The sequence below is a fragment of the Somniosus microcephalus genome, chromosome 10 (assembly GCF_052327205.1).
Source record: "Somniosus microcephalus isolate GS21.2 chromosome 10, FLI_Smic_1.0, whole genome shotgun sequence".
Taxonomy (NCBI): domain Eukaryota; kingdom Metazoa; phylum Chordata; class Chondrichthyes; order Squaliformes; family Somniosidae; genus Somniosus; species Somniosus microcephalus.
The window spans coordinates 9,614,097-9,640,451 of record NC_140996.1 but is presented as its reverse complement, the minus strand read 5'-3'; the positions used below and the strand labels follow the sequence as shown (position 1 = coordinate 9,640,451).

The following is a 26,355-nucleotide window of genomic DNA, read 5'->3' as shown; positions in this document are numbered from 1 at the left end:
TGATCACTCGTACCCAAGTGTGCTCCCACAGTCACTTGGTCGACCTGGCCCACCTCTTCCCCAGCACGTGCATTGATCATTGGACAAGTTTGCTTATTTTGTTTGAGAAGTTAAGTATTGTAAAAAGACTACACATTTGTAGTTTGATCATAAGATAAATTTGAACGTAGAAGATCATTTGACCCAACATACATGCATCTAAGTAAATCTACAATCCCTCCATTGCAACATCCACTGTCTCTCAAAACTATTCACCTCTACTACTGTACCCCAAGTCAACTCCATGTTTTGATCACTCTTCATGCGAAGAACCACCTCTTGCTGGCAATCCCAAGTTTCAACCAGTATCCCTTTTCTTACTTTCATGGTTTAGTCATGGCTCAGTGGGTGGCACTCTTGCCTCTGAGTCAGAAGGTTGTGGGTTCAAGTCCGCACTCCAGAGACTTGAGCACAAAAATCCAGGCTGACCCTCCCAATGCAGTCCTGAGGGAGTGCCGCACTGTCGGAGGTGCCGTCTTTTGGATGAGACGTTAAACCGAGGCCCCGTCTGCTCTCTCAGGTGGGCATTAAAGATCCCATGGCACTATTTTGAAGAAGAGCAGGGGAGTTCTCCCTGGTGTCCTGGCCAATATTTATCCCTCCACAAACACCACTAAAAAAACCCCACAGATGATCTGGTCATTATCACATTGCTGTTTGTGGGAGCTCGCTGTGCGCAAATTGGTTGCCAAGTTTCCTGCATTGCAACAGTGGCCACACTTCAAAAGTACTTCATTGGCTATAAAGCGCTATGGGACGTCCTGTGAAAGATGCTGAGTTCTTTTTCTTTGTGAATTTGAAATAGTATTCCTGATTTACCTATTCTGAACTGTTTACTATCTTATATCTCTTTATTACATTCCGTCTCGCTCACCTCCTTTCAAGGCTGAAACTCTCTTCTGTTTTTCCTTCTGCCTCGATCCTAGGCACAAGGAATCAGCCCCGTGCCTCTTTTCTGCACTGCCTTCAGTGATTTGAGTGTCTGGGTGGCCAGAATTGGATACAGAAATCCAGGGTGCAATCTGAGCAGAGCGCTGTATAATTTCAGCATGATATCCTCAGACTTGTGCCCTGCTGATTTAGCAGTACAGTTCATTATTTTATTTTAAAGAACTGAAACTTTTCCAACCTGTTCAGACTCTGCACCGGAGGCAGAAAGTCTTTTGCAAAGGTAGGCATGCTGCTGGTGTCTAAATGTGCAACATGTGATATTTGCAAACGCTTTTCAATTTAAAAAAATGTGTCCTGTAGAGAATTAGCATACAAGCAAAACTTAAAAAAACGTCTGATGCTATCTTTGGGTAGAAGAACTGTTGGAAAAAGGTTAAAAAGAATGCAGTAATTCTTCTTCTTGGAAACAAACTGTACACTTTTTAAAAAAATGACGTGTATTTCTATAGCGCTTTTCACAACTTCAGGACCTCCCAAAGTGCTTTACAGGATGTCCCACAGCACTTTACAGCCAATGAAGTACTTTTGAAGTGTGGTCACTGTTAAATGTAGGAAACGTGGCAGCCAATTTGCACACAGCAAGGTCCCACAAACAGCAATGTGATAATGACCAGATAATCTGTTTTTGTGATGTTGATTGAGGGATAAATAATGACCAGGACACCGGGGAGAACTCACCGGCTCTTCTTCGAAATAGCACCATGGGTTCTTTTACAACCACCTGAGAGAGCAGATGGGGCCTCGGTTTAACGCCTCATCCAAAAGACGGCACCTCCGACAGTGCAGCACTCCCTCAGTATTGCACTGGGAGTGTCAACCTGGATTGTGGGCTCAATTCTCTGGAGTGGGACTTGAACCCACAATCTTCTGACTTTGAGGCGAGAATGCTGCCCACTGAGCCACGGCTGATACCTAAAGATGGGAACATAATCCTATTTAAGACAACTGAGGCTGACATACTGTTCATAGTCAGCTATCACTTCTGGGACTCAAAAATAGTTAAACCTGAGCATTATTATTCGTTTTTATGCGATGTGGGCGTCACTGGCAAGGCCAGCATTTATTGCCCATCCCTAGTTGCCCTCGAGAAGGTGGTGGTGAGCCACCTTCTTGAACCACTGCAGTCCGTGTGGTGAAGGTACTCCCACAGTGCTGTTAGGGAGGGAGTTCCAGGATTTTGACCCAGCGACGATGAAGGATCGGCGATATACTTCCAAGTCAGGGTAGTGTGTGACTTGGAGGGGAACTTGGAGGTGGTGGTGTTCGCATGCGCCTGCTGCCCTTGTCCTTCTAGGTGGTAGAGGTCGTGGGTTTGGGAGGTGCTGCCGAAGAAGCCTTGGCGAGTTGCTGCGGTGCATCTTGTAGATGGTACACATTGCAGCCACGGTACGCCGGTGGTGGATGGGGTGCCAATCAAGCGGGCTGCTTTGTCCTGGATGGTGTCGAGCTTCTTGAGTGTTGTTGGCGCTGCACTCATCCAGGCAAGTGGAGAGTATTCCATCACATTCCTGACTTGTGCCTTGTAGATGGTGGAAAGGCTTTGGGGAGTCGGGAGGTGAGACACTCGCCGCAGAATACCCAGCCTCTGACCTGCTCTTGTTGCCACAGTATTTATGTGGCTGGTCCAGTTAAGTTTCTGGTCAATGGTGACCCCCAGGATGTTGATGGTGGGGGATTCGGTGATGGTTATGCCATTGAATGTCAAGAGGCGGTGTTTAGACTCTCGCTTGTTGGAGATAGTCATTGCCTGGCACTTCTGTGGCGTGAATGTTACTTGCCACTTATCGGCCCAAGCCTGAACGTCGTCCAGGCCTTGTTGCATGCGGTCATAGACTGCTTCATTATCTGAGGAGTTGTGAATGGCACTGAACACTGCGGTCATCAGCGAAAATCCCCATTTATAACCTTATGATGGAGGAAAGGTCATTGATGAAGCAGCTGAAGATGGTTGGGCCTAGGACACTGCCCTGAGGAACTCCTGCAGCGATTCACCTTCAATCACCACAACCATCTTCCTTTGTGCTGGGTATGACTCCAGCCAGTGAAGAGTCTTCCCCCCAATTCCCATTGACTTCAGTTTTACTCCTTCATGCCACACTCGGTCAAATGCTGCCATGATGTCAAGGGCAGTCACTCTCACCTCTGGAAATCAGCTCCTTTGTCCATGTTTGGACTAAGGCTGTAATGAGGTCGGGAGCAGAGTGGTCTTGGCGGAACCCAAACTGGGCATCAGTCAGCAGGTTGTTGGTGAGTAAGTGCCGCTTGATAGCACTGTCGATGACACCTTCCATCACTTTGCTGATGATTGAGAGTAGACTGATGGGGTGGTAATTGGCCGGGTTGGATTTGTCCTGCTTTTTGTGGACAGGACATACCTGGGCAGTTTTCCACATTGTCGGATAGATGCCAGTGTTGTAGCTGTACTGGAACAGCTTGGCTAGAGGCGCGGCTAGTTCTGGAGCACAAGTCTTCAGCATGTGGAAGCCTAGGTAGCTTAATAAAACGATCATAACCCAGTTAAAACCACTGCTGGTGTTAGATCCAGCAGCTGTTCCATGGTCCCTTGCAGGATAACTTGGAATCATGTCTTGGGTCCAGTGGAAAGTGACGAACAGACTGGAACAAGATTAAAAGTGATGATGTAACTCAAAGTTGTATAGAATGACCACTTGATCAAGCTACTGGAGAACTGCCAACACCTATGGAGTCATTTCCCAGCAATTTTAGGAGAGAAAGAAAAGATGGGACAACATTGGAAGGAAATTGCATGTTTCCAGTTCCTGCTTCATTGTTGAACAGTATACTTTCAGACGGAACCTTTCAGATGTCTTTTCATTTTTCAGGGCTCTCTCTGTGCTTTTATTATCTCCAGACGCAACTATTTTAATTCGCCCCTGGCTAACCTCCCACCTTCCACCCTCCGTAAACATCAGCTCATCCGAAGCTCTGCTGCCTATGTTCTAACTCACACCGTCCCGTTCACCCATCACCCCTGTGCTCGCTGACCCACATTGGATCCTGGTCCAGCAACACCTCAAATTTAAAATTCTCATCCTTGTGTTCAAATACCTCCATACCAACAGGGGAGGTTCTGCACAAAAGGCCAGAATCAGAGGATCAAAGGGTGTGGAGGGGGGCAGTGTAGGTATAATGCTAGTGGAGGTTGCTGAGATGAAGTATGAGAAAAGATCGTTATTTTGTAGTACTTTATTCCAAGTATTCTCCCATTTCATATTGAAAACTGGGCTGATTCATTAAAAAACAATGGTTGACTGTTTGCCATGATGGGCACCTTCAAGGCAATTCCTTGACTTGGCAGTGGGCTAGAGCGACTTTGTTGAATGCATTGAAGCTGACCTGGAGCTGAAGTGTACCAAAATGGTAGCACGATTTCCTGGAATCTTTGTTTCAGCATAAAGTGGCAGAGTACGTTCAATAAAAATCACTTGGCTAGACTTCACTAGATTGATCCCTGGGATCAGAGGGTTGTCCTATGAGGAGAGATTGAATAGATTGGGCATTTACTCTCTGGAGTTTAGAAGAATGAGAGGTGATCTCATTGAAACATACATGATTCTGAGGGGGATTGACAGGGTAGATGCTGAGAGGTTGTTCCCCTGGCTGGAGAGTCTGGAACTAGGGGGCACAGTCTCAGGTTAAGGGGTCGACCATATAAAACTGAGATGAGGAGGAATTTCTTCACTCAGAGGGTTGTGAATCTTTGGAATTCTCTACCCTGAGAGCTGTGAATGCCGAGTTGTTGAGTATATTCAAGGCTGAAAAAGATAGATTTTTGGACTCTAGGGGAATCAAGGGATATGGGGATCGGGCGGGAAAGCGTTGAGGTCAAAGATCAGCCATGAATGGTGGAGCAGGCTCGAAGGGCCGTATGGCCTATTCCTGCTCCTAATTCTTATGTTCTTTTTTTTGTGTAAAAAAAAAAAAAATAGTAAAAAGTGACAATACCACATGCTGCCGTGATTATAAATGAAATTCTTACTGCTTTCAGGTGAAGTTGGAATTATGTTAAGAGAGTTAGTCAGTTGCCTACGTGGGCACAGACACTTTTATTGTTTAACATGTGGATCAACCAATTCTTAAGCTTCTAAGGTCTTTTTTTATCTTGACTTTCAACCGTCTCAGGAAATCACACTACCTCACGTTTCCACTGAACGGAAGTGTCACTTCGCAACTTGCACACCACACCACCTGAGCCTTGGATAAATATCAGGCATTTCTTTTTAATGACGATGCCCAAAGAGAATAATGGCTTGCTTATCTGCATAGAATACCCAAACTTTGAAACAAATACTAACCTGCCCAAGCTACTTCTCTGTGCCTGTTTTTTGGGATACTGCTTCCCAGTCGCAGTCATACAGGAACAAAAAGGTCATCACCGTGATTCTGCTTGTTCTGATAGCATTTCTGATCTGCTTCACTCCATATCATATCACCATCATCCAGTACATGATCCGGAAGCTTATCTCCCAACAGAACTGTTGGCAGCAGCAGGTCTTCAAGGTGACTCTGCAGGTGTCCGTCTGCTTCATGAACCTCAACTGCTGCGTCGATCCGCTTATCTAAGACTAGGGTCCTGAATTTAAATAAAGGAAACTACGATGGTATGAGGCGCGAGTTGGGTAGGATTGATTGGGGAATGTCACTCAAAGGGTTGACGGTGGATAGGCAATGGCAAACATTCAAAGATCGCATGGATGAACTACAGAATTTGTTCATCCCAGTTTGGCATAAAAATAAAACAAAGAAGGTGACTCAACCGTGGCTAACAAGGGAAATTAGAGATAGCATAAGATCCAAGGAGAGGACATATAAATTGGCCAGAAAAAGCAGTAAACCTGAGGACTGGGAGCAGTTTAGGATTCAACAAAGGAAGACAAAGGGATTAATTAAGAGGGGGAAAATAGAGTATGAGAGTAAGCTTGCAGGGAACATACAAACTGACTGTAAAAGCTTTTATAGATATGTGAAGAGAAAAAGATTGGTGAAGTCAAGCGTAGGTCCCTTGCAGTCAGAATCAGGGGAATTTATAATGGGGAACAAAGAAATGGCAGACCAATTAAATACATACTTTGGTTCTGTGTTCACAAAGGAGGGCACACATAACCTCCCAGAGATGTTGGGGAACATAGGGTCTAATGACAGGGAGGAACTGATAGAAATCAGTATTTGTAGGAAAATGGTGTTAGAGAAATTGACGGGATTGAAGGCTGATAAATCCCCAGGGCCTGATAATCTACATCCTAGGGTACTTAAGGAAGTGGCCCTAGAAATAGTAGATGCATTGCTGGTCATCTTCCAAAATTCGATAGACTCTGGAACAGTACCCATGGATTGGCGGGTAACTAATGTTACCCCACTGTTCAAAAAAGGTGGTAGAGAGAAAACGGGGAATTACAGACCGGTAAGCCTGACATCGGTAGTGGGGAAAATGCTAGAGTCCATTATAAAAGATGTAATAGCAGAGCACTTGGAAAGCAGTGACAGGATCGGACAAAGTCAACATGGATTTACAAAAGGTAAATCGTGCTTGACTAATCTAGTGGAATTTTTTGAGGATGTAACTGGTAAAATAGATAAGGGAGAACCAGTGGATGTGGTGTATTTGGACTTTCAAAAGGCTTTCGATAAGGTCCCTCATAAGAGATTAGCATGTAAAGTTAAGGCACATGGGATTCGGGGCAAGGTACAGGAAACTTTCGTTTATCTGGAGGTTAAATGTCCGGAAAGCTCTATCTACCGGCAAAATTCAGGAGTCGGTTCAGATTTTTTTTCTTTTCGTTGCTTCTTTTCTCCAGTCCTGGCTCTGCAAGCGTCTCTGTAGCTAAGCAACAGCTTCAGCTAGACGCTTGCAAGCTGCGCCGACTGTTTAGAAGCTGTTGCTAAGCAACAGGGTTTGTTGCTTCACACGGAGCTCTGAGCTCCGTATGTTTTAACATTAGCGCTGGTTTCTACGGCAGTTTTGATCTAACGGCACCAGCTCGGTCCCGTCGGTGCCGGATACCAGAAAGTTTCCTGTATTGACTTGGATAGAGAACTGGTTGGCAGCCAGAAAGCAAAGAGTTGGAATAAACGGCTCTTTTTCCGAGTGGCAGGCCGTGACTAGTGGGGTACCACAGGAATCGGTCCTTGGACCCCAGCTATTCACAATATATATTAATGATGATCTGGACGAGGGAACTAGATGTAATATCTCCAAGTTTGCAGACGACACAAAGCTGAGTGGGCGTGTGTGCTGTGAGGAGGATGCCGAAAAACTCCAGTATGATTTGGACAGGTTGGGTGATTGGGCAGAAGCATGGCAGATGCAATATAACGTGGATAAATGTGAGGTTATCCACTTTGGTGTCAAAAACAAGAAGGCAGATTATTATCTGAATGGCAATAGATTGGGAGAAGGGGAAGTGCAACGAGACCTGGGTGTCCTTGTGCACCAGTCGCTGAAGGTAAGCATGCAGGTGCAGCAGGCGGTTAAGAAGGCAAATGGTATGTTGGCCTTCGTAGCGAGTTTGAGTACAGGAACAAGGATGTCTTGCTGCAGTTGTACAGGGCCTTGGTGAGACCACATCTTGAGTATTGTGTGCAGTTTTGGGCGCCTTATCTGAGGAAGGATGTTCTTGCCATGGAAGGAGTGCAGCGAAGATTCACCAGACTGATACCTGGGATGGCAGGAATGACGTATGAGGAGAGATTGGGCTGATTAGGCTTGTATTCGCTGGAGTTCAGAAGAATGAGAGGGGATCTCATTGAAACTTATAAAATTCTAACAGGACTAGACAGACTAGATGCAGGAAGGATGTTCCCGATGGCCGGGGGAGTCCAGAACCAGGGGTCACAGTCTAAGGATAAGGGGTAAGCCATTTAGGACAGAGATGAGGAGGAATTTCTTCACCCAGAGAGTGGTGAACCTGTGGAATTCTCTACCACAGAAGGCAGTAGAGGCCAGTTCATTAAATATATTCAAGAAGGAGTTGGATATATTTCTTAAGGCTAAAGGGATATGGGGAGAAAGCAGGGACAGGGTACTGAATTTGGATGATCAGCCATGATCGCATTGAATGGCGGAGCAGGCTCGAGGGGCCGAATGGCCTACTCCTGCTCCTATCCTCCATGTTTCTATGTTTTTATCTACTTCTTTGCCTTCAAGGGCTACAAAAGGAAGGTTTTGAGCATATTAAGAGGCCACATCACGTCTTTGCCTAGCTCCGTGAAGATCAACTCTGAAAACAACAGCACTCCTGCCACAGTGAGTCAAATGCAAGGGTCTGCCTCAGGATCTGGGAATTGACACTTGCCAATCTGTTGGTTTTTCACCAAAATGCAACAACTTTGAGCAAGAATGACAAACTAGTATTTCTTGCAGCTAATTCAGTACCGATCCTTCGCCATGTCCAAGCTAAAGCATCACAGGACTATGGGTTACTTCCGTTAGCCGCATTCACTCTTGTAAAGCATACAAAGCTAATTTAGAGCATTTTATTCATACATCAAATTTTTTTCTATGTATCAGCTGGAAACGGTCCTTTTTTAGTCGCTCAGTGGGTCGCACTCTCGCCTCTGAGTCAGAAGGTCATGGGTTCAAGTCTCACTCCAGAGACTTGAACACAGAATCCAGGCTGACACTCCCAGTGTAGTACTGAGGGAGCGCTGCACTGTCGGTCGGATAAGACGTTAAACCGAGGCCCCCGTCTGCCCTCTCAGATGGACATAAAGGATCCCACAGCACTATTTCGAAGAAGAGCAACGGAGTTCATCCCGGTGTTCTGGCCAATATTTATCCCTCAACCAACATCGCTAAAAAAAAAATCAGATTATCTGGTCATTATCACGTTACTGTTTGTGGGAGCTTGCTGTGCGCAAATTGGCTGCCGCGTTTCCTACATTATAACAGTGACTACACTTCAAAAGTACTTTGGGACGTCCTGATGTCGTGAAAGGCGTTGTATAAATGCAAGTCTTTTTTTTATTTTTTCAAGGCTACACAAAGCTCACACAGAACAGTGTGACGTTAAAAGGTGTGCACCAGACTATAGAAAACCATTCGCTTGTTTTCAATGTGAAACGTGACTGACAAGAGATAGTGGTTAGCACGGTAACAAAGCTCGTTTTTGGCTGTACTGGTTCATGGATAATATTATTTCAGTGTTGGGTTCCAAATATTTTCAAAATGTCTGGTTCACGACAGAATGAAACATAAGGAAAGTTGTTATTAGAATGAGCTCAATAGCTAGCTGGACCCTATTCCAATTGCAAATATACCCTGTATAATTAAACAATAATGTACTGCCACTTTATAGAAGCAGATAAAACATTACAAAATAATATTGTAGGACAGAGACTAGGAACCATAGGGGATGGTGCTCAGGGACAGGTTACGAATGAAACAGTCATCAATCGATGCTCCTTAAATTCTACCTGTTACTATTTGAAGCATAGGAAGACACAGAGCTGTACAATGTTCACCCAAATTCATTTTTGGGATGCGCGGCCCATTCGAAGTTTAATTTCAGATTGGAAAAGCCGGTCCCGGGACCGCCAGACAGCTGCGCAGCTGCACAGCTTAGAGGGAACACTGGAGCTGTGGGAGGAAAGTGGGAATAGTCTTGGCTTGCTCTAGGAGAGAGCCGGCCCAGAAATGATGGGCCAAATAGCCTCCATCTGTCCTGTGAACTTCGATGGTTCCAACAGTTTACATGCGTGAAAGAAAGTTTTTTTTGGTGCAGAGTTCATCTTATTGCATCGATTTTTTTAAGTTACCACAGAAAGATGCCTGTGCAAAATTCGTTTCGGTCACTCGTTATCGCCAGTATTAGATAGCTGAGAATTTGCAAAGTGTTAACGGCATTTCATAGTAATGAAATGGAATTGCACAAACTTTAAAAAAAAATATTCGTGAACAAGCTACATGTTGATAGTTAGACATTAAGAGCTCAATTTTCACAACAGCAAGCATCTTTTTCCCACCAAACATGCTTGCAGTATTTCAACACATGTATAGTATCCATAACTATGTAACTTATGCAAGAGATTTGCATTTGTCAGTTTCTCCTGGTGACACTCTGGTGTGCCTCAATGTGTGTGCTCCTCCGAGTCCGGCCTCCTGTGCACCCCTGATTTCCATCGCTCCACCACTGGCGGCCGCGGCTTCGGCTGCCTGGGCCTAAACTCTGGAATTTCCTCCCTAAACTTCTCCGCCTCCCTCTCCTCCTTTAAGATGCTCCTTAAAACCTACCTCTTTGACCAACCTGTCCTAATATCTTTTTATATGGCTCGGAGTACAATTTTGTGTGGTAATGCTCCTGTGACGCGGCTTGGGACGTTTTACTATGTTAAAGACGCTATATAAATGCAAGTTATTGTCCCATCCGAATTAGATGTACTATTGAACTATAGAAGCTGTAAAAGGGTACTGTTTTTGGAATGTATGTTTCAATGTCACCCGGCGAACAGGTTAAGGTCGTGTAATGGTTATGGTACCAGCTATTGGGCCCCAATTTTAACTCCAGCTGGGTTCCCTGCTCAGGCCTGAGTTAAAATTACAGTCGGGTCTCAATTACGTCGTCGGGCCACAACATGTATATGTAAAGAAGGACCCTGTTGGCTCCGGGCGCATGTCCTTGCTTCCTGCTCAGGAGAGCAGGTTTTTAAAAAATTTATCCACGGGATGTGGGCATTGCCGGCAAGGCCAGCATTTACTGCCCATCCCTAATTGCCCTTAATTGAGTGGCTTACTAGGCCGTGTCAGAGGGCAGTTAAGAGTCAACTACATTGCTGTGGGTCTGGAGTCACATATAGGCCAGGCCGGGTAAGGACGGCAGATTTCCTTCCCTAAAGGACATTAGTGAACTAGATGTTTTTTTTTAATGACAATCCGGTAGTTTCATCGTCACCATTACTGATACTAGCTTTTTATTCCAGATTTATTTAATTAACTGAATTTAAATTCCCCAGCTGCCGTGGTGGGATCAGTAGTCCAGGCCTCTGGATTACTTGTCCAGTAACATAACCACTATGCTATCGTACCCCAGGTTAAAATTGCAGATGTTGTGATCATGGCGGCTTTCGGACAGGTGAAAACCAGAGCAATTCTAACCGCCCACCTGCCAGGTTTCTGCTGAACGAGTGGGGTAAAAATCCCCCCGGCCCCCCCCCCCCCCCCCCCCCCGCCCCTGCCCCTGCACATGAGTTTAAAACTCACCACGACATGAATTCAATACATTTAGTAATTTGTGAGCAGGCCCCAGATTAAAAACTGACCATGAAACCCAACTGGTTCACAACGTCTTTCTGGGCTGGGAACCTACCCAGTCTGACCTATTTGTGACACCAGTTAACAAAGGAACAGGAGGAGGCCATTCAGCCCCTCGAGGCTGTTGCGCCATTCGGTGAGATCATGGCTGACCTGTATCTTTACTCCATCTACCAGCCTTGGCTCCATAACACCCAACACCCTTGCCTAACAATAATCTATCAAACTCAGTTTTGAAATTTTCAATTGACCCCCAGTCTCAACTGCTTTTTGGGGAAGAAAGTTCCAGATTCCCACTACCCATTGTGTGAAGAAGTGCTTCCTGACATCACCCCTGTTTTGGGGGGGGGGGGGCGGCTGGGGGGGGTGGGGGGGGCGGCTAGGGGGGGGTGGCGGGGGGCGGCTAGCTCTAATTTTAAGGCTATGCTCACCTTGTTCACATTTTATGTGATTGACTCTTGATGTCCTCTGAAGCTGCTCAGCTGCAAAAACAAATTGCCCAAAGGCCCACCACCAGGTCTCAGGGCAATTAGAGATGTGCAATAAATCCGCCCCCCACACGAACAAATAATCAATAGAAACAGGGGGGTCAACGAGACCGCAAGGTGTAAAGGTGTGAAAATAACACTGAAATAAACCATCAAGTAGCCTGTCCAGTCTACATCAATGTTCAGTAAGAGCTACAATCAGGATTTTAGTCAGTAAGTAACTTAACCATACAAAGCTGTAGATTCTAAATTCGAGCCCAGGCTTGTGCTGATCCGAACCAAGGGGACAACAGGAGATATACTATTTAATAGAGGTGTTCAAAATTATGCGGGGTTATTGATGGAGTAAATCGGGAGAAACTCTTTCCACTGGCAGGAGGGTCGGTAACCAGAGGACACAGATTGAAGGTAATTGGTGTAAGAACCAGAGAGGAGATGAGGAGAATGTTTTTAACGCAGCGAGTTGTTGTGATCTGGAACGCGCTGCCTGAAAGGGCGGTGGAAGCAGATTCAATAGTAACTTTCAAAAAGGAATTAGATAAATACTTGAAAAGGAGAAATTTGCAGGGCTACAGGGAAAGGGCGTCTGAGGAAAATGAGAATAATGCAACATTCAGAAATAATTTAACCACCCAAACTTAGTGCTGTTATAGAGTTCGCATGGATAGAACTGTCTGATGAGAGGATCAGCTACATTTCTTAGCATCGACAAAGAAATTTATAAAGTGCTTTGGCCCAGATTTTAACTCCAGGTGGATTCCCTGCTCAGGGCTGAGTTAAAATTACAGTCGGGTCTCAATGATGTCATTGTTTTATTTCAATTCTTTTACGGTTTGATCGATCGTATGTGGAGTGGAGCCTGTCGTACTGGCAGTTAACCTGCTGCTGTTTCCAGTGACTCTCTTCATCCTACTCAAATGTGTCCAGCAGTCCGCCTGAACGTGGTAATGAGACAGGGGAGTTTAACTGTGCTGTGAACCACGCTGAGAGGCCAAGAATGCCTGTTACATGCCGATGTAAAGAAGGACCCTGTCGGCTCTGGGTGCCTGTCCTTGCTACCCGCTCAGGAGAGCAGGTTAAAATTGCGGATGCTGCGATCACGGCCGCTTTCGGACAGGGAAGAGCCAGGGCGATTTTAACAGCCCGCCCGCCCGCCAGTTTTCTGCTGAGCGAGAAGAGTTCAAATGGCCCCCTCCAGCTGCTTGTGAATTCTGCGAGCTCAGAGGTGTTTTAGAAACCAGTCCTTAGCATCTCTACCAGCCTAAATGTTAGCAAAGTTAGAAGCATATTTTGCTTCTCTTTCTTCCTTAATATTTTTGGTTGAACCTAGTTTGTTATTTGTGCCTGAAATCTAGCCACAAAAGGCTAAAAAAAAAATTGAGAAACCTACTTGAAAGGCCAACAGTCCGGGACACTACCAAGTTTGGGAAGGGTAAGAGAGAAGATGGGTTAAATCAGGAAATAGGAACTCGGTGAAGCCAGGCTGGAGTTGTAGATGTATGCTGGAGAACGGAAGTTACTGGGCTGTGGGACAGATGTGCTAGCATTCAGTGTGGAATGACCATGGATACAAACAATGGCTTAAAAATAGCAATCCTAAACAGAAAATTCTTTTTGCACAATGCATTTTGATCACAGATACTATGGGGGTGAAATTGGGTGCCTTAGCAGCTCCCGTTAGCGCCATATTCGGCGTTGCACCCGATCTCCTTCGCCTGTAGATCGTGATGTCATCGCCCTGGTAGCGCCCCGGACCCGAAATTGACTTCCGCCCCCTGCAGCAGCGCCGGTCAAAAACACCGACAGCTGCAGGATGTCTCTGCCCCGTTCTTCGCCATTAGCGCCCTAAGAAGGAAGTGGAGTGCTTGACTTAGCGCTCCACCTCCCCCTTGGGGCGCTGAAACTCAATTTTACGGTCGCCGGCGCTAAAGTTAGCGCCCAGGCAATGTTAGCGCCCCAAAATGGTCGATACTGAATTTTTCCCCCTATATACTCTATGGGCCTATACGCTCTGGCGTCTCGAAGAATGAGGGGTGATCTCATTGAAGCATACAAGATTCTGTGGGGGATTGACCGGTTTGTTGCTGAGCGGTTGTTTCCCTTGGCTGGAGAGTCTGGAACTAGCGGGCATAGTCTCAGGATAAGGGGTCGGCCATTTAGGACTGTGAGGAGGAGGAATTTCTTCACTCAGAGTGTCTTTGGAATTCTCTACCTCAAAGGGCTGGGCATGCTGAGCCGTTGAGTATATTGAAGGCTGAGATAGATAGATTTTTGGACTCTAGGGGAATCACGGGATATGAGGATCGGGCGGGAAAGTGGAGTTGAGGTCGAAGATCAGCCGTGAACGGTGGAGCAGGACCGAAGGGCCGGATGGCCTATTCCTGCTCCTAATTCTTCTGTTCTTTTTTTACGCATCAAAAAAAATAGTAAAAGGTGACAATACCACATACTGCTGTGATTACAAATGAAATTCTTATTGTTTTCGGGTGAAGTTGGAATTATGTTAAGAGAGTTAGTGAGTTGCCTGCGTGGGCACAGACACTTTTGTTTAACATGTGGATCGACCAATTCTTAAGCTTCTAAGCTCTTTTTTATCTTGACTTTCAACCGTCTCAGGAAATCACACTACCTCATGTTTCCACTGAACGGAAGTGTCACTTTGTGACTTGCATGCCACACCACCTGAGCCTTTGATAGATAGATATCAGGCATTTTTTTAAAAATTGGAAACTTTTGGGTAAATACGCTATTAAACAAAGATTGGTAAAGTAGTGCCATTTCAGAGAGGGATGAGGAGCCAGCTTCCCATCACTCTTTCTTTTCCTTTTTATGGAATCACAGAATCTCACAGCACAACTTGAGGCCATTCGGCCCATCGTTCCTGTGCCGGCTCTTTGAAAGAGCCATCCAATTAGTCCCACTCCCTCCTGCTCTTTCCCCATAGCCTTGCAATTTTCTTCCTTTCAGGTATTTATCCAATTCCCTTTTGAAAGTTACTGTGGGTGAGCTGTGGATGGGTAGGGCCTGTGTTTACATAGGATATACAGCACAGAAGCAGACCATTCGGCCTAACCTGTTCATGCTGGTGTTTATGCTCCACTCAAGCCTCCTGCTGTCTTTCCTCATCTAACTCTATCAATGTAAGTAACCCTCTATTCCTTTTTCCCCTCATGTGCTTATCTAACCGCCCCTTAAATGCATCTATACTTTTCATTTCAACCACTCCCTGTGGTAGCGAGTTCCACATTCTCACCACTTTCCGGGTTAAGAAGTTTCTTCTGAATTCCCTATTGGATTTCTTGGTGAGTAGCTTATATTGATGGGCTCTAGTTTTGCTCTTCCCCACAAGTGGAAGCACTCTCTCTGTATCCACTCTATCAAAACCTTTCATAATTTTAAAGAGCTCTATTTGGTCACCCCTCAGTCAAGAGAAAAGAGAACCAGCCTTTTCATTCTTTCCCGATAGGTATACCCTCACATTTCTGGTATCATCCTTGTAAATCTTCTTTGCACCCTCTCCAGTGCCTCTATATCCTTTTTATAATGTGACCAGAACTGTACGCAGTACTCCAAGTGTGGTCTAACCAAGGTTCGATACAAGTTTAGCATAACTTCCCTACTTTTCAATTCTATCCCTCTAGAAATAAACCCTAGTGCTTGGTTTGCTTTTTTTATGGTGTGGAGATGCCGGAGTTGGACTGGGGTGGACGAATGTAAGAAGTCACACAACACCAGGTTATAGTCTAACAGCTTTATTTGAAATCACAAGCTTTCGGAGCGCTGCTCCTTCGTCAGGTGAAGTGGAGAAATGCATAAAGACACAGCTTATATAGTCAGACAATAATGTCAGATGTTTACAGGTAATAAATGGCAGTTGGCAAGATTACCTGTAAACATCTGACATTATTCTCTGACTATATCAGCTGTGTCTTTATGCATTTCTCCACTTCACCTGACGAAGGAGCAGCGCTCCGAAAGCTTGTGATTTCAAATAAAGCTGTTGGACTATAACCTGGTGTTGTGTGACTTCTTGCTTTTTTTATGGCCTTGTTAACCTGTGTCGCAACTTTTAGTGATTTGTGTATTTGTACTCCGAGATCCCTTTGCTCCTCGGTTGCACAGGTGCCATGTGATCAGGAAAGGCCTTGAGGAATTAATCTCCGATAAATGAATTGTCAAATCGGTAAGCACTCACTGCTGAAGTTATTAATGGGTTATATAACAAAGTAAGCCCTTGTTTTATGATGGCGGCTCCCACATCTACATCTCAGGGTAGATACTCGGAGTTCTCAGCTGTGGCCAGGTATCTGGCCCACTGCAAAGACGTTGGACGGAAAATCACTGGCAACACACACATAGTAGTTTTTCAATTTGCACTCGTTGCCGTACTTCATCATGACTGAGGACACTGAAAATCTATTCTGGACTATGTTGACCCGAATGAAATTCTGGGTGCTTTTTAATATTGCGTATTTATAGTAAGATGCATCTGAAATCTCTGAATGCACCCAACTTATTGCTGGCTCTCTCTGACCGCACTGTACGTCTGAATATTGGCATGCTCAAACTTTCTGCTCAGAGCGAAAAACTGTCAGCATTTACCTGTTATACCTGTAGGCGGTGCTATAAATGGGGACTTTCCATTTTAAATCTGTCCTGCCGACGTTAGGTGGCTTGAGGACATATGGGCCCCGGAATTTGCGGTCCTGATGACAGCGAACTGGCAGCATTCAACGTCATTCCGCCTTTGAAACTGATCGCGACTTCAGGATGTAGCGCATGCTCAGCCTGATGCGCAAATCCTGAAGTTGCGGTCTGTCATTCACTGCTCCGACACTGGCTGCGCTGTGGCTCCCGCCCACCCACAACACAGAGCCGACAATCAGTGAAATCTCTCAAATCAGAGAAGCTGACGAAAACTTGGGCTCTTCCGCGGTAATGCCCCTGTTAAATTCCCCATTAAAAGTTAGACTAAAGGGATTACTGGGGTTTTAACAGCATATTGACTGCTAAACGAAGGTTATGGCCCAGAAAAACGAATTTAAATTTTGTACTGTGCCAAATTGATCCATTTTAATAAAAAAATTAAACGTTTTACGAAACTTGTAAAAATAAATTTTATTTTATTTTAATGTTTGTTCACCTTTATTTCAGGTTTGCCTTTTCCCTTGTGTGAGAGCTCCAATCTTTGTTTTGCTCTCTCTAACATTTTTTAAAAAGTTAGAATTTTAAGACCTTACCCACTTCCTGGTTCGCTGTCTGTGAGAACTCTGCGCTTTGATTGGCTGCTTAGACAGCTTGTTGACGTCACAGCAGCTCGCACGATGGGATTCCCCCTACACTCCGTTGATTTGAACTACGCGTCGGAAAGCCTGAACTTCTCGACACAGAGATCGCGAGATCTTTGTGCGAAGCTTACTTCGGGGCCAAAGGCTATGCTTCACCGCTGACTGCAAATTCCGGCCCATGTTTATTGATCTTCCTGCACATACACACACTCTGGCCATCTGCTGTCTCTGCACAAGCCCCTGATAGCTAGTTGGAAAAATTTGGAATGTTCAGCAACCAAAAGACCGCCCCCCCCCCGCCAACTTTCCTAGGATCAAAAGGCTTTCCTGGTAGCACAGAAAAATTTACATCCTCTTAGCAGCAACACTCTATCCTGAACAGTCACCCTTCTTTGCTATTTCAAACCCCACCCCCTCAGGAATCCATCTGCGTGCTCACGATCTCGTCATTTTATGCAACGCAAGGGGAAAATCACCGGTATTCTCATGCACGGTAAACTGGTGCTTCTGAGCTGCTGAAGTATTTTTCCACACCCAACACGTAAGACGGTGCACTGATGTTTTCTTCACTTCCATCTCCGTGTCCTGAGAGTGTTTGAAAGAGGCAAACCACGTTGTTAGTCGTGGCTCTGAGTCTGAATGTTGTGGGTTCAAATCCCCACTCCAGAGACTCGAGCACAAAAATCTAGGCTGACACTGCAGTCCAGTGCTGAGGGAGTGCTGCACTGTCGTAGGTGCCGTCTTTCGGATGACACGTTAAACCGAGGCCTTGTGTGCTCTCTCAAGTGGACGTAAAACATGCCATGGCACTATTTCAAAGGAGAGCAGGGGAGTTCTCCCCGGTGTCCTGGGGCTAATATTTATCCCTCAAACAGCATCACTAAAACAGATTATCTGGTCATTATCACATTTCTGTTTGTGGGAGCTTGCTGTGTATAAATTGGCTGCCGAGTTTCAACATCACAACAGTGACTACACTTCAAAAATACTTCATGGGACATCCTGTGGTCATGGAAGGCTCTGCATAAATGCAAGTTTTTTCTTTTCTGTCTTTATTTGTGAACTGCCACCCGTTTGAAGTGGTGTGGATGACACGAGTGCAAGGATGAGCACAACATTCCCACCGAACTGGGCTGGCAGTGAAAATCAGCCGCTGTATATTTCCTTCGGACATTAAACCACATAAATACTGTGGCAACAAGAGCAGGTCAGAGGCTGGGTATTCTGCGGCGAGTGTCTCACCACCTGACTCCCCAAAGCCATTCCACCATCTACAAGGCACAAGTAAGGAGTGTGATGGAATACTCTCCACTTGCCTGGATGAGTGCAGCTCCAACAACACGCAAGAAGCTCGACACCATCCAGGACAAAGCAACCCGCTTGATTGGCACCCCACCCACCACCTTAAACATTCACTCCCTCCACCACCGGCGTACCATGGCTGCAGTGTGTACCATTTACAAGATGCACTGCAGCAACTCGCCAAGGCTTCTTCGGCAGCACCTCCCAAACCCGCGACCTCTTCCACCTAGAAGGACAAGGGCAGCAGGCGCATGGGAACACCACCACCTCCAAGTTCCCCTCCAAATCACACACCATCCTGACTTGGAAGTATATCGCCAATCCTTCATCATCGCTGGGTCAAAATCCTAGAACTCCCTCCCTAACAGCACTGTGGGAGCACCTTCACCACACGGACTGCAGCAGTTCAAGAAGGCGGCTCACCACCACCTTCTCAAGGGCAATTAGTGATGGGCAATAAATGCTGGCATTGCCAGCGACGCCCTGATCCCATAAACGAATTTTTAAAAACATGTAACGTAGAGTCCGTAATATGGTATATTTTTGTGCGTAGATGCTGAACAAGGCAGGAGCTTATGAGAGTGGACAATGTTGGGAATGAAATGGTTGTTCTGTGCAGAGTGAGACAGCAGGCACTGTATTGAGCTACACAATGGGACAGATGTGATGCACAGCTGCACTAGAATATTTCCGAAACCCAATCTTCAGAGCATTCATATGAGATACTGTTTCATTTGGTTGGCCTGTTTGCCTCTGTAGGCAGTTAATTAGATACTGGAAATGAAAGCGCAATAAGTTCTGTTCACTAATTATAGCCGGCAAAAGGGGATGTATTTATATAAATAGATAGAGTAATGAGATAAATTGGGTCGTACTTCAAACTGCAAAACATCAGCTGACTTAATCTGAGGACAGTGAATGAGAAATATCACCTGGAAAAATAATGGTCCATGTCAACTTGTAGAAATGTGAGGATAGATTCATGTCTTGAGTGGGGAGAGACATTTTGCAGAACTTTACTTGGGGTGTCAGTAAGTGGAGCAGTCTTTGATGGGGTGGATTTTTTTTGCATGTCACTATGTAGCTGGCTTGATGGACCGAATGGCTTTCATCATTCCCTGGTTATTCATAAGAGAACCCAAAGTCATCAGTCAGGGACTGGATTTGAACCCGTATAACAGAACTGACAGCAGTGCTGTGTGTTCCTACTCTACCTCTTCATCACCGTGTCTGGTTTTGTTTCTTGAAATGATATACACTGAGTAATGTGGACTTTTTTTCACTATTTGGCCCAGGAAGTATTTCAGATTAATTTATATTAAGATGTTGATAATAAATTAAGTTTGCATGCAGATTGAAGTGTCCAGTATCCAGAACAAGGGATTTTATTGTTGCAGTCCCCGCTCAGACTACCATATGCTTGACTCTAAACATACGCCTCAGATCATAGAAGATGTGGGATCCACTTACAGAAGAAACCACTAACGATGAATCTGTAAGAACATCTTGCGCAGATCCAAAATTTGTAGCATCTTCCTAAGTTATTGGGCTGAATCTTACTGGAGTGGAGCATCCTGCAGTGTACCCCGTTAGTTAGATTTTTCCCTCACTCTTTAGCTCGAGCATTTTTTGCCCTGTAACTTGCTGGGAGTGCGAGCTGATAACGGCGCGGTGAGGACAATGGGGCATCTGGGACCTCGGTGAACGACGGGTCCAACAGTCTGTCTCCTTAACCAATGAGATTTAAGGATTGAGAAAGAAACAGAGGAACGCCGGAGAAGGAAATCGGGCGAATTAGAGTCAAATCAGGTACAGAGGGAGAAATGAAGAGAGGGGAAGAAAGATTGGATTAAGAGAGAGAAAAAAGTGACAAAGGAAAAGTAAAATTAAACAATTTGAATTTTTTTAAATCTCTAAGTGGAATTTGCTACATGCAGGAATGAAATTCCACAGTTTAAGTTGTTCCGTTTCCAGGCCAGAAAGATTGCTTGGCATTGCATTACCAATTACCTCATCCTTAAAAGGGTTCTTACGCTGTTAATTACCAGCCCTAACTTTCTGCAGCGAGTTTAATGGGCAATTGATGCGCAAATCCGGCATGTTCTTAAAAATAACGGGGAGGCTGAGGGCGAGATGCCGTTTGTGCGAAGCAAACAGCGGAGCAACGTAAATCCACCAGCGAGTTCTGGAGATTCGCAACTCGTGCTGTACCTCTTCGTCCCCTGAACTCGCTGGCCGATTTGCCCATTAATAACAGCGTGCGTCGTTAACACACCATTATTTTTATAGCAAGATCCGGCCCATTATCTCCCTTTTAAATATCTCAATTGATTTTATGTCTGTGGCTTTCTGTGGTTAACTGTGTTAACATTGCTGTTTGCTTTTAATTGGCTTAGCTTGACAGCAAAGATTATGTCCCTTTGCTTTTGGGGAGCATATTGTGTGGGTGGGTGGGAAACAGGTAGGGAGGCGGAGAGGTTGAGGGAGGGAATTCCAGGGCTTAGGGCCTAGGCAGCTGAAGGCACGGCCACCAATGGTGGGGTGAAGGAAATGGGGCAGCGCAAGAGGCCAGAATTGGAGGAACGCAGAGACCCCGGAGGGTTGTAGGGCTGGAGGAAGTTACACAGCTAGGGAGGGGCGAGGCCTTGGAGAGATTTGAACCCAAGGATGAGAATTTTAAATTTGAGTTGTTGCTGGACCGGGAGCCAATGTAGGTCAGCGAGCACAGGGGTGATGGGTGAACAGCATGACTAGAGGAGCAGCTAGTTCTGGTGCACAGATCTTCAGTACTGCAGCTGTGATATAGTCAGGATCCATAGCCTTCACCAATGTTCCCTGTAAAAAGTTTTTTCGGCCACACGGTCCCTTTGATGGGCTGCTGATTTAAAAGCCTGCTCACCAGCTACGTGGGACCCCTGGAGCGCCGCGCAGCTTAAAGGGAACATTGGCCTTCACTGTATCCAATATTCTCGGCCACTTAATGGCGTCATATGTGGCGCAGCGACTTGGCTGAAGAGGGCCTGATAGGAATCTAGGCAAGAGGGTTGAGTAGGATCGTCCACACGGGACTGAAGCTGCTAGCTTTGTCCGCCTCGCCTCTCGTACTTGTGTGCTGAGCTTTGCCATGGTTGAAGATGGGAATGTTCATGGTGCCTCCCCTTCCCTTGAGTTGCCTTATTGGCAAAAGAACCAACAGGGAGGTGAGAAATGTTTGTACGCAGCGAGTTGTTATGATCTGGAATTTACATCCTGCTCTTTCCCCATAGCCCTGTAACTTTTTTCCCCTTCAAGTATTTATCCAATTCTCTTTTGAAAGTTACTATTGAATCTGCTTCCAATGCCCTTTCATGATGTGGAGATGCCGGTGTTGGACTGGGGTGGACAAATGTAGGAAGTCACACAACACCAGGTTATAGTCCAACAGCTTTATTTGAGATCACAAGCTTTCGGAGCGCTGCTCCTTCGTCAGGTGAAGTCACTTGACAAAGGAGCAGCGCTCCGAAAGCTTGTGATCTCAAATAAAGCTGTTGGACTATAACCTGGTGTTGTGTGACTTCCTACAAATACCCTTTCAGGCAGTGCATTCCAGATCACAACAACTCGCTGCGTAAAAAAAATTCCCTCATGTTGCATCTGGTATTTTTGCCAATCACCTTAAATCTGTGTCCTCTTTTTCTGACCCTCCTGCCAGTGGAAACAGTTTCTCCTTATTTACTCATCAAAACCGTTCGTGATTTTGAACATCTCTATTAAATCTCCTCTTTACCTTCTCTGCTGTAAGGAGAACAATCCCAGCTTCTCCAGTCTCTCCACATAACTGAAATCCCTCATCCCTGGTACCATTCCAGTAAATCTCCTCTGCACCCTCTCCAAGGCCTTGACATCCTTCCTAAAGTGTGGTGCCCAGAATTGACAACAATGGCCCGTATTTTCCGATCCCTATGGGTGTGTACGCGCTGTGTACACACACATAGGGACATCGGAAATGCCGGTTTCAGGCGTGCGAAGCACATGCGCTGAAAACCGGCATTTCCGATCTGTCAAGAATGCTCGGACGCCTGCCCTGGAGAAGGGCCTCTGCGGGGGGGAGAGTTCCGCTTTCTGCAGAACCTCCGCCCGCTGAAAACCCTTAGAAATCTTACGCCTGGTAAAAGCAGGAGTAAGGCCTGCTGTTACCAGCATAAGAGTTTAAAAAGGTAAGTTTATTTTTAGCCCCATAAAAAAACTTGAATTATTTTTTTCAAAATATTTAATTTAATGTAATTTTAACTCATTTTAAAAACGTGATGGTTTTCTTTAAATTTATTTAATGTTTTGATGTCTTTTTGGGGTGACCTCCATTCATATATGTGCGGGTTAGGATGATTGGCTATGATAAATTGACCCTTAGTGTTAGGGGGATTAAATACGTGGGGTTATGGGGATAGGGTGGGATATGTGTTGGTGTAGGAGTTACGGGGATCGGGTGGGATATGTGTCGGTGCAGGCTCGATGGGCCGAAATGGCCTCTATCTGCACTGTGGGGTTTCTGTGATTTCTGTGATATATTTGACGGGTCTATGTCAAAACTATGAAGGGAAATTCCCTTCTCCTATTGGCTGGCCTGGCCCACGTGATCCCAGGGACGCTTGCAAACTGCCTGCGCCCCCTGGGATACGCGGGCTCCGCGCAGTATGACTGTGGAGAGGCCCAGGAGTGGAAGTGTCCGGACATCGGTAGCCCTCAGGTAAGGGCGTAGATTTTTTTCCGATAGGAGGCCTCCGCACGCAGGAAGCCTCCTGTCGGAAATTACGGGCCATTACTGCAGCTGATGCCTAACCAACGTTTTATAACTTCCTTGCTTTTGTACGCTATTCCGCGATTAATAAAGCCCAGGATCCTATATGCTTTTTTAACATCTTTCTCAACTTGTCCTGCCACCTTCAAAGATTTGTGTAGGTACACCCCCAGATCTGTCTGTTCCTGCATCACCTTTAAAATTGTACCATTCAGTTTATATTACCGCTCCTCATTCTTCCTACCAAAATGCATCACTTCACACTTCTTCTCTGCACTAAATTGCATCTGCCATATGCCTGCCCATTTTACCAGTCTATGTCCTCCTGAAGTCTGTTACTATCCTCCTCATTGTTTACTACATTTCCAAGTTTCCTGTCATCTGCAAACCAGGTCACTAATATATATCAAACATAGAAACATAGGAGCAGGAGTAGGCCATTCGGCCCTTCGAGCCTGCTCCGCCATTCAACGAGATCATGGCTGATCATCCAAACCCTAGCACCCGGTCCCTACACCGACAGCCATCCCACCCAAGCCCTATCCCCGTAACCCTACGTTTTTAATCCCCCCTAACACTAAGGGCCAATTTTTATCATGGCCAATCAACCTAACCCGCACATCTTTGGACTGTGGGAGGAAAGCGGAGCACCCGGAGAAAGCCCACGCAAACACGGGGAGAATGTGCAAACTCCACACAGACAGTCACCCGAGGCCGGATTTGAACCCGGGTCCCTGGCGCTGTGAGGCAACAGTGCTAACCACTATGCCACCGTGCTGCCCTCTCAAAAAGAGAAGGGGTCCTAATACTGCCTCCTGGGGAGCACCACTGTATACCTCCCTCCAGTCTGAAAAACAACCGTTCACCATTACTCCCTGCTTTCTGTCCCTTAGCCAATTCTGTATCCACGCTGCCGCTGTCCCTTTAATCCTACGGACATTAATTTTGCTAACAAGTCTATTATGTGGTACAAAAAGAAAATACTGCAGATGCTGGAAATCTGAAATAAAAACAGAAAATGCTGGAGACACTCAGCAGGTCAGGCAGCATCTGTGAAGAGAGAAACAGAGTTAACGTTTCAGGTCGATGACCTTTCGTCAGAACTGGAAAAAAGCAGGAAATGGAACAGATTTTAAAGCAAGTTTAGGGGCTGAGAAATGGGGTATTATTCTATTATGTGGTACTTTGTCAAATGCCTTTTGAAAGTCCATATACACATCATCAACTGCCCTACCCTCATCAGCCCTCTCCGTTACTTCATTAAAGAACTCGATCCAGTTAGTCAAATACGATTTGCCTTTAACAAAATCCGTACTGACTTTCATTAATTTTGTCCCAGATTATTGCCTCTAAAAGTTTCCCCACCGCCGACGTTAGGCTGACTGGCCTGTAGTTGCTGGGTTTATCCCGCTTCCCTTTTTAATCAGGGGTGTAACATTTGCAATCCTCCAGTCCTCTGGCACCACCCCCATATCCAAGCTGGATTGGAGGACTGTGGCCAGAGACTCTGCTATTTCCACCCTTACTTCCCTCAGTAAACTAGGATGCATCCCTTCTGGACCGGGTGACTTTTCTACTTTGAGGACTGCCAACCTTTTAAGTACCTCCTCTTTATCTATTTTATCCTATCCAATATCACTACCGCCTCCTCCTTTACTGTTATCTTGGCAGCATCCTCTCTAGTGAAGATAGATGCAGAGTACAGGAAACTTTCTGGTATCCGGCACTGACGGGACCGAGCTGGTGCCGTACCATCAAAACTGCTGTAGAAACCAGCACTAATGTTAAAACATACGGAGCTTTTGAGCTCCGTGTGAATCAACAAACCCTGTTGCTTAGCAACAGCTTCAAAACAGTCGGCCGCAGCTTAAAAGCGTCTCTGTAGCTAAGCAACAGCTTCAGCTAGACCTTGCAGCGCCTGACTGGAAAAAAAAAAAGCAACGAGACGTAAAAAAACTTATAGGAAACGGCTCCTGAATTTTGCCGGTAGATAGAGCTTTCCAGACATTTAACCTCCGGTTAAACGAAAGTTTCCTGTACTTGTTTAGTACCTCAGCCATACCCTCTGCCTCCACAAGAATATCTCCTTTTTTCCGAGGGACTGCCTAAGAAGAAGATGATGATCTCCTTTTTGGTCCCTATTTGACCCCACCCTTCCTTTGACGACCCTTTTGCTATTGATATGTTTACAAAAGACTTTTGTGTTCCCTTTTATGTTAGCCGCTAATCTATTCTCATACTCTCTCTTTGCCCCTCTTATTCCTTTTTTTTAGATCTCTCTCTACTTTCTATAATCAGCTTGGTTCCCTACTGTATTATGAATCTTTGTCATAAGCCTCCTTTCTCTGTCTCACTTTAATCGCCAAAGCTTTAATCATCCAGTGAGCTCTAGCTTTGGATGCTCTTCCTTTTCCTCTCAGGAATGTGTCTACTCTGTACCCGAACCACCTCCTCTTTGAAGGCCTCCCATTGTTCAGTTACTGTTTTGCCTATCAGTTTTTGATTCCAATCCCTTTTCAACTCACTGAAGTATTTTTACACTTGATTGTTCCTTATCTTTTTCCATCACTATTGTAAACCTGATGATATTATGATCACTGTTCCCCAAATGCTCTCCCACTGAAACATGCTCCACTTGCCCCACTTCATTCCCCAGATGCAACACTGTTTCCTTCCTCGTTGGGCTGGAAACACACTGATCAAGAAAGTTCTCGTACATATTTCAGGAATTCCTCCCCCTCTTTGCCCTTTACACTGTTACTGTCCCAGTTCATATTACAGTAATTGAAGTTCCCCATTATCACTACTCTGTAGTTCTTGCATCTTTCTGTAATTTGCCTGCTTTTGGTGCTCTATAATATACATCCAATACCATAATGGCTCCTCTATTGTTCCTTAATTCTAACCACATAGATTCTGTCTTTGACCCCTCACATACATCATCCCTCTCCAGTGCTATAATAGTTTCTTTGATCAATACTGCCACCCTTGTTTTCCTTCCGTATCTTTCCTGAATACCTTGTAGCCAGGAATATTAAGTTCCCCTTCATTGAGCCAGGTCTCTGTTATTGCCGCTATATCATAGTCCCATGTAGAGACTTGTGCCTGCAGCTTAGCAACCTTTTTACCACGCTACGTGCATTTACATACATGCACTCCAAACTCATCTTAGACTGCCTTGCATTTTCCCTCTGTCCGATCCCTCTTATTTCTGAACTGTTCTTTATTCTAGTACTATTGGTC

At 45.5% G+C, this 26,355-nt stretch overlaps 1 protein-coding gene across 3 annotated transcripts in view; it reads left to right on the top strand.

Annotated features, from left to right (window-relative positions):
- Positions 1–26,355, top strand: part of ubac2 (UBA domain containing 2) — a 313,220-nt gene that overhangs the window by 196,668 nt on the left and 90,197 nt on the right. For 2 of the 3 annotated variants that reach the window (XM_085998421.1, XM_085998419.1), the window contains exon 7: positions 8,156–8,254. The exons of the other annotated variant lie outside the window; for it this stretch is intronic. In XM_085998421.1, coding sequence (XP_085854547.1) covers positions 8,156–8,254 — 99 coding nt within the window. The remainder of the gene's footprint in view (positions 1–8,155; positions 8,255–26,355) is intronic. 3 annotated transcript variants of the gene reach the window in all.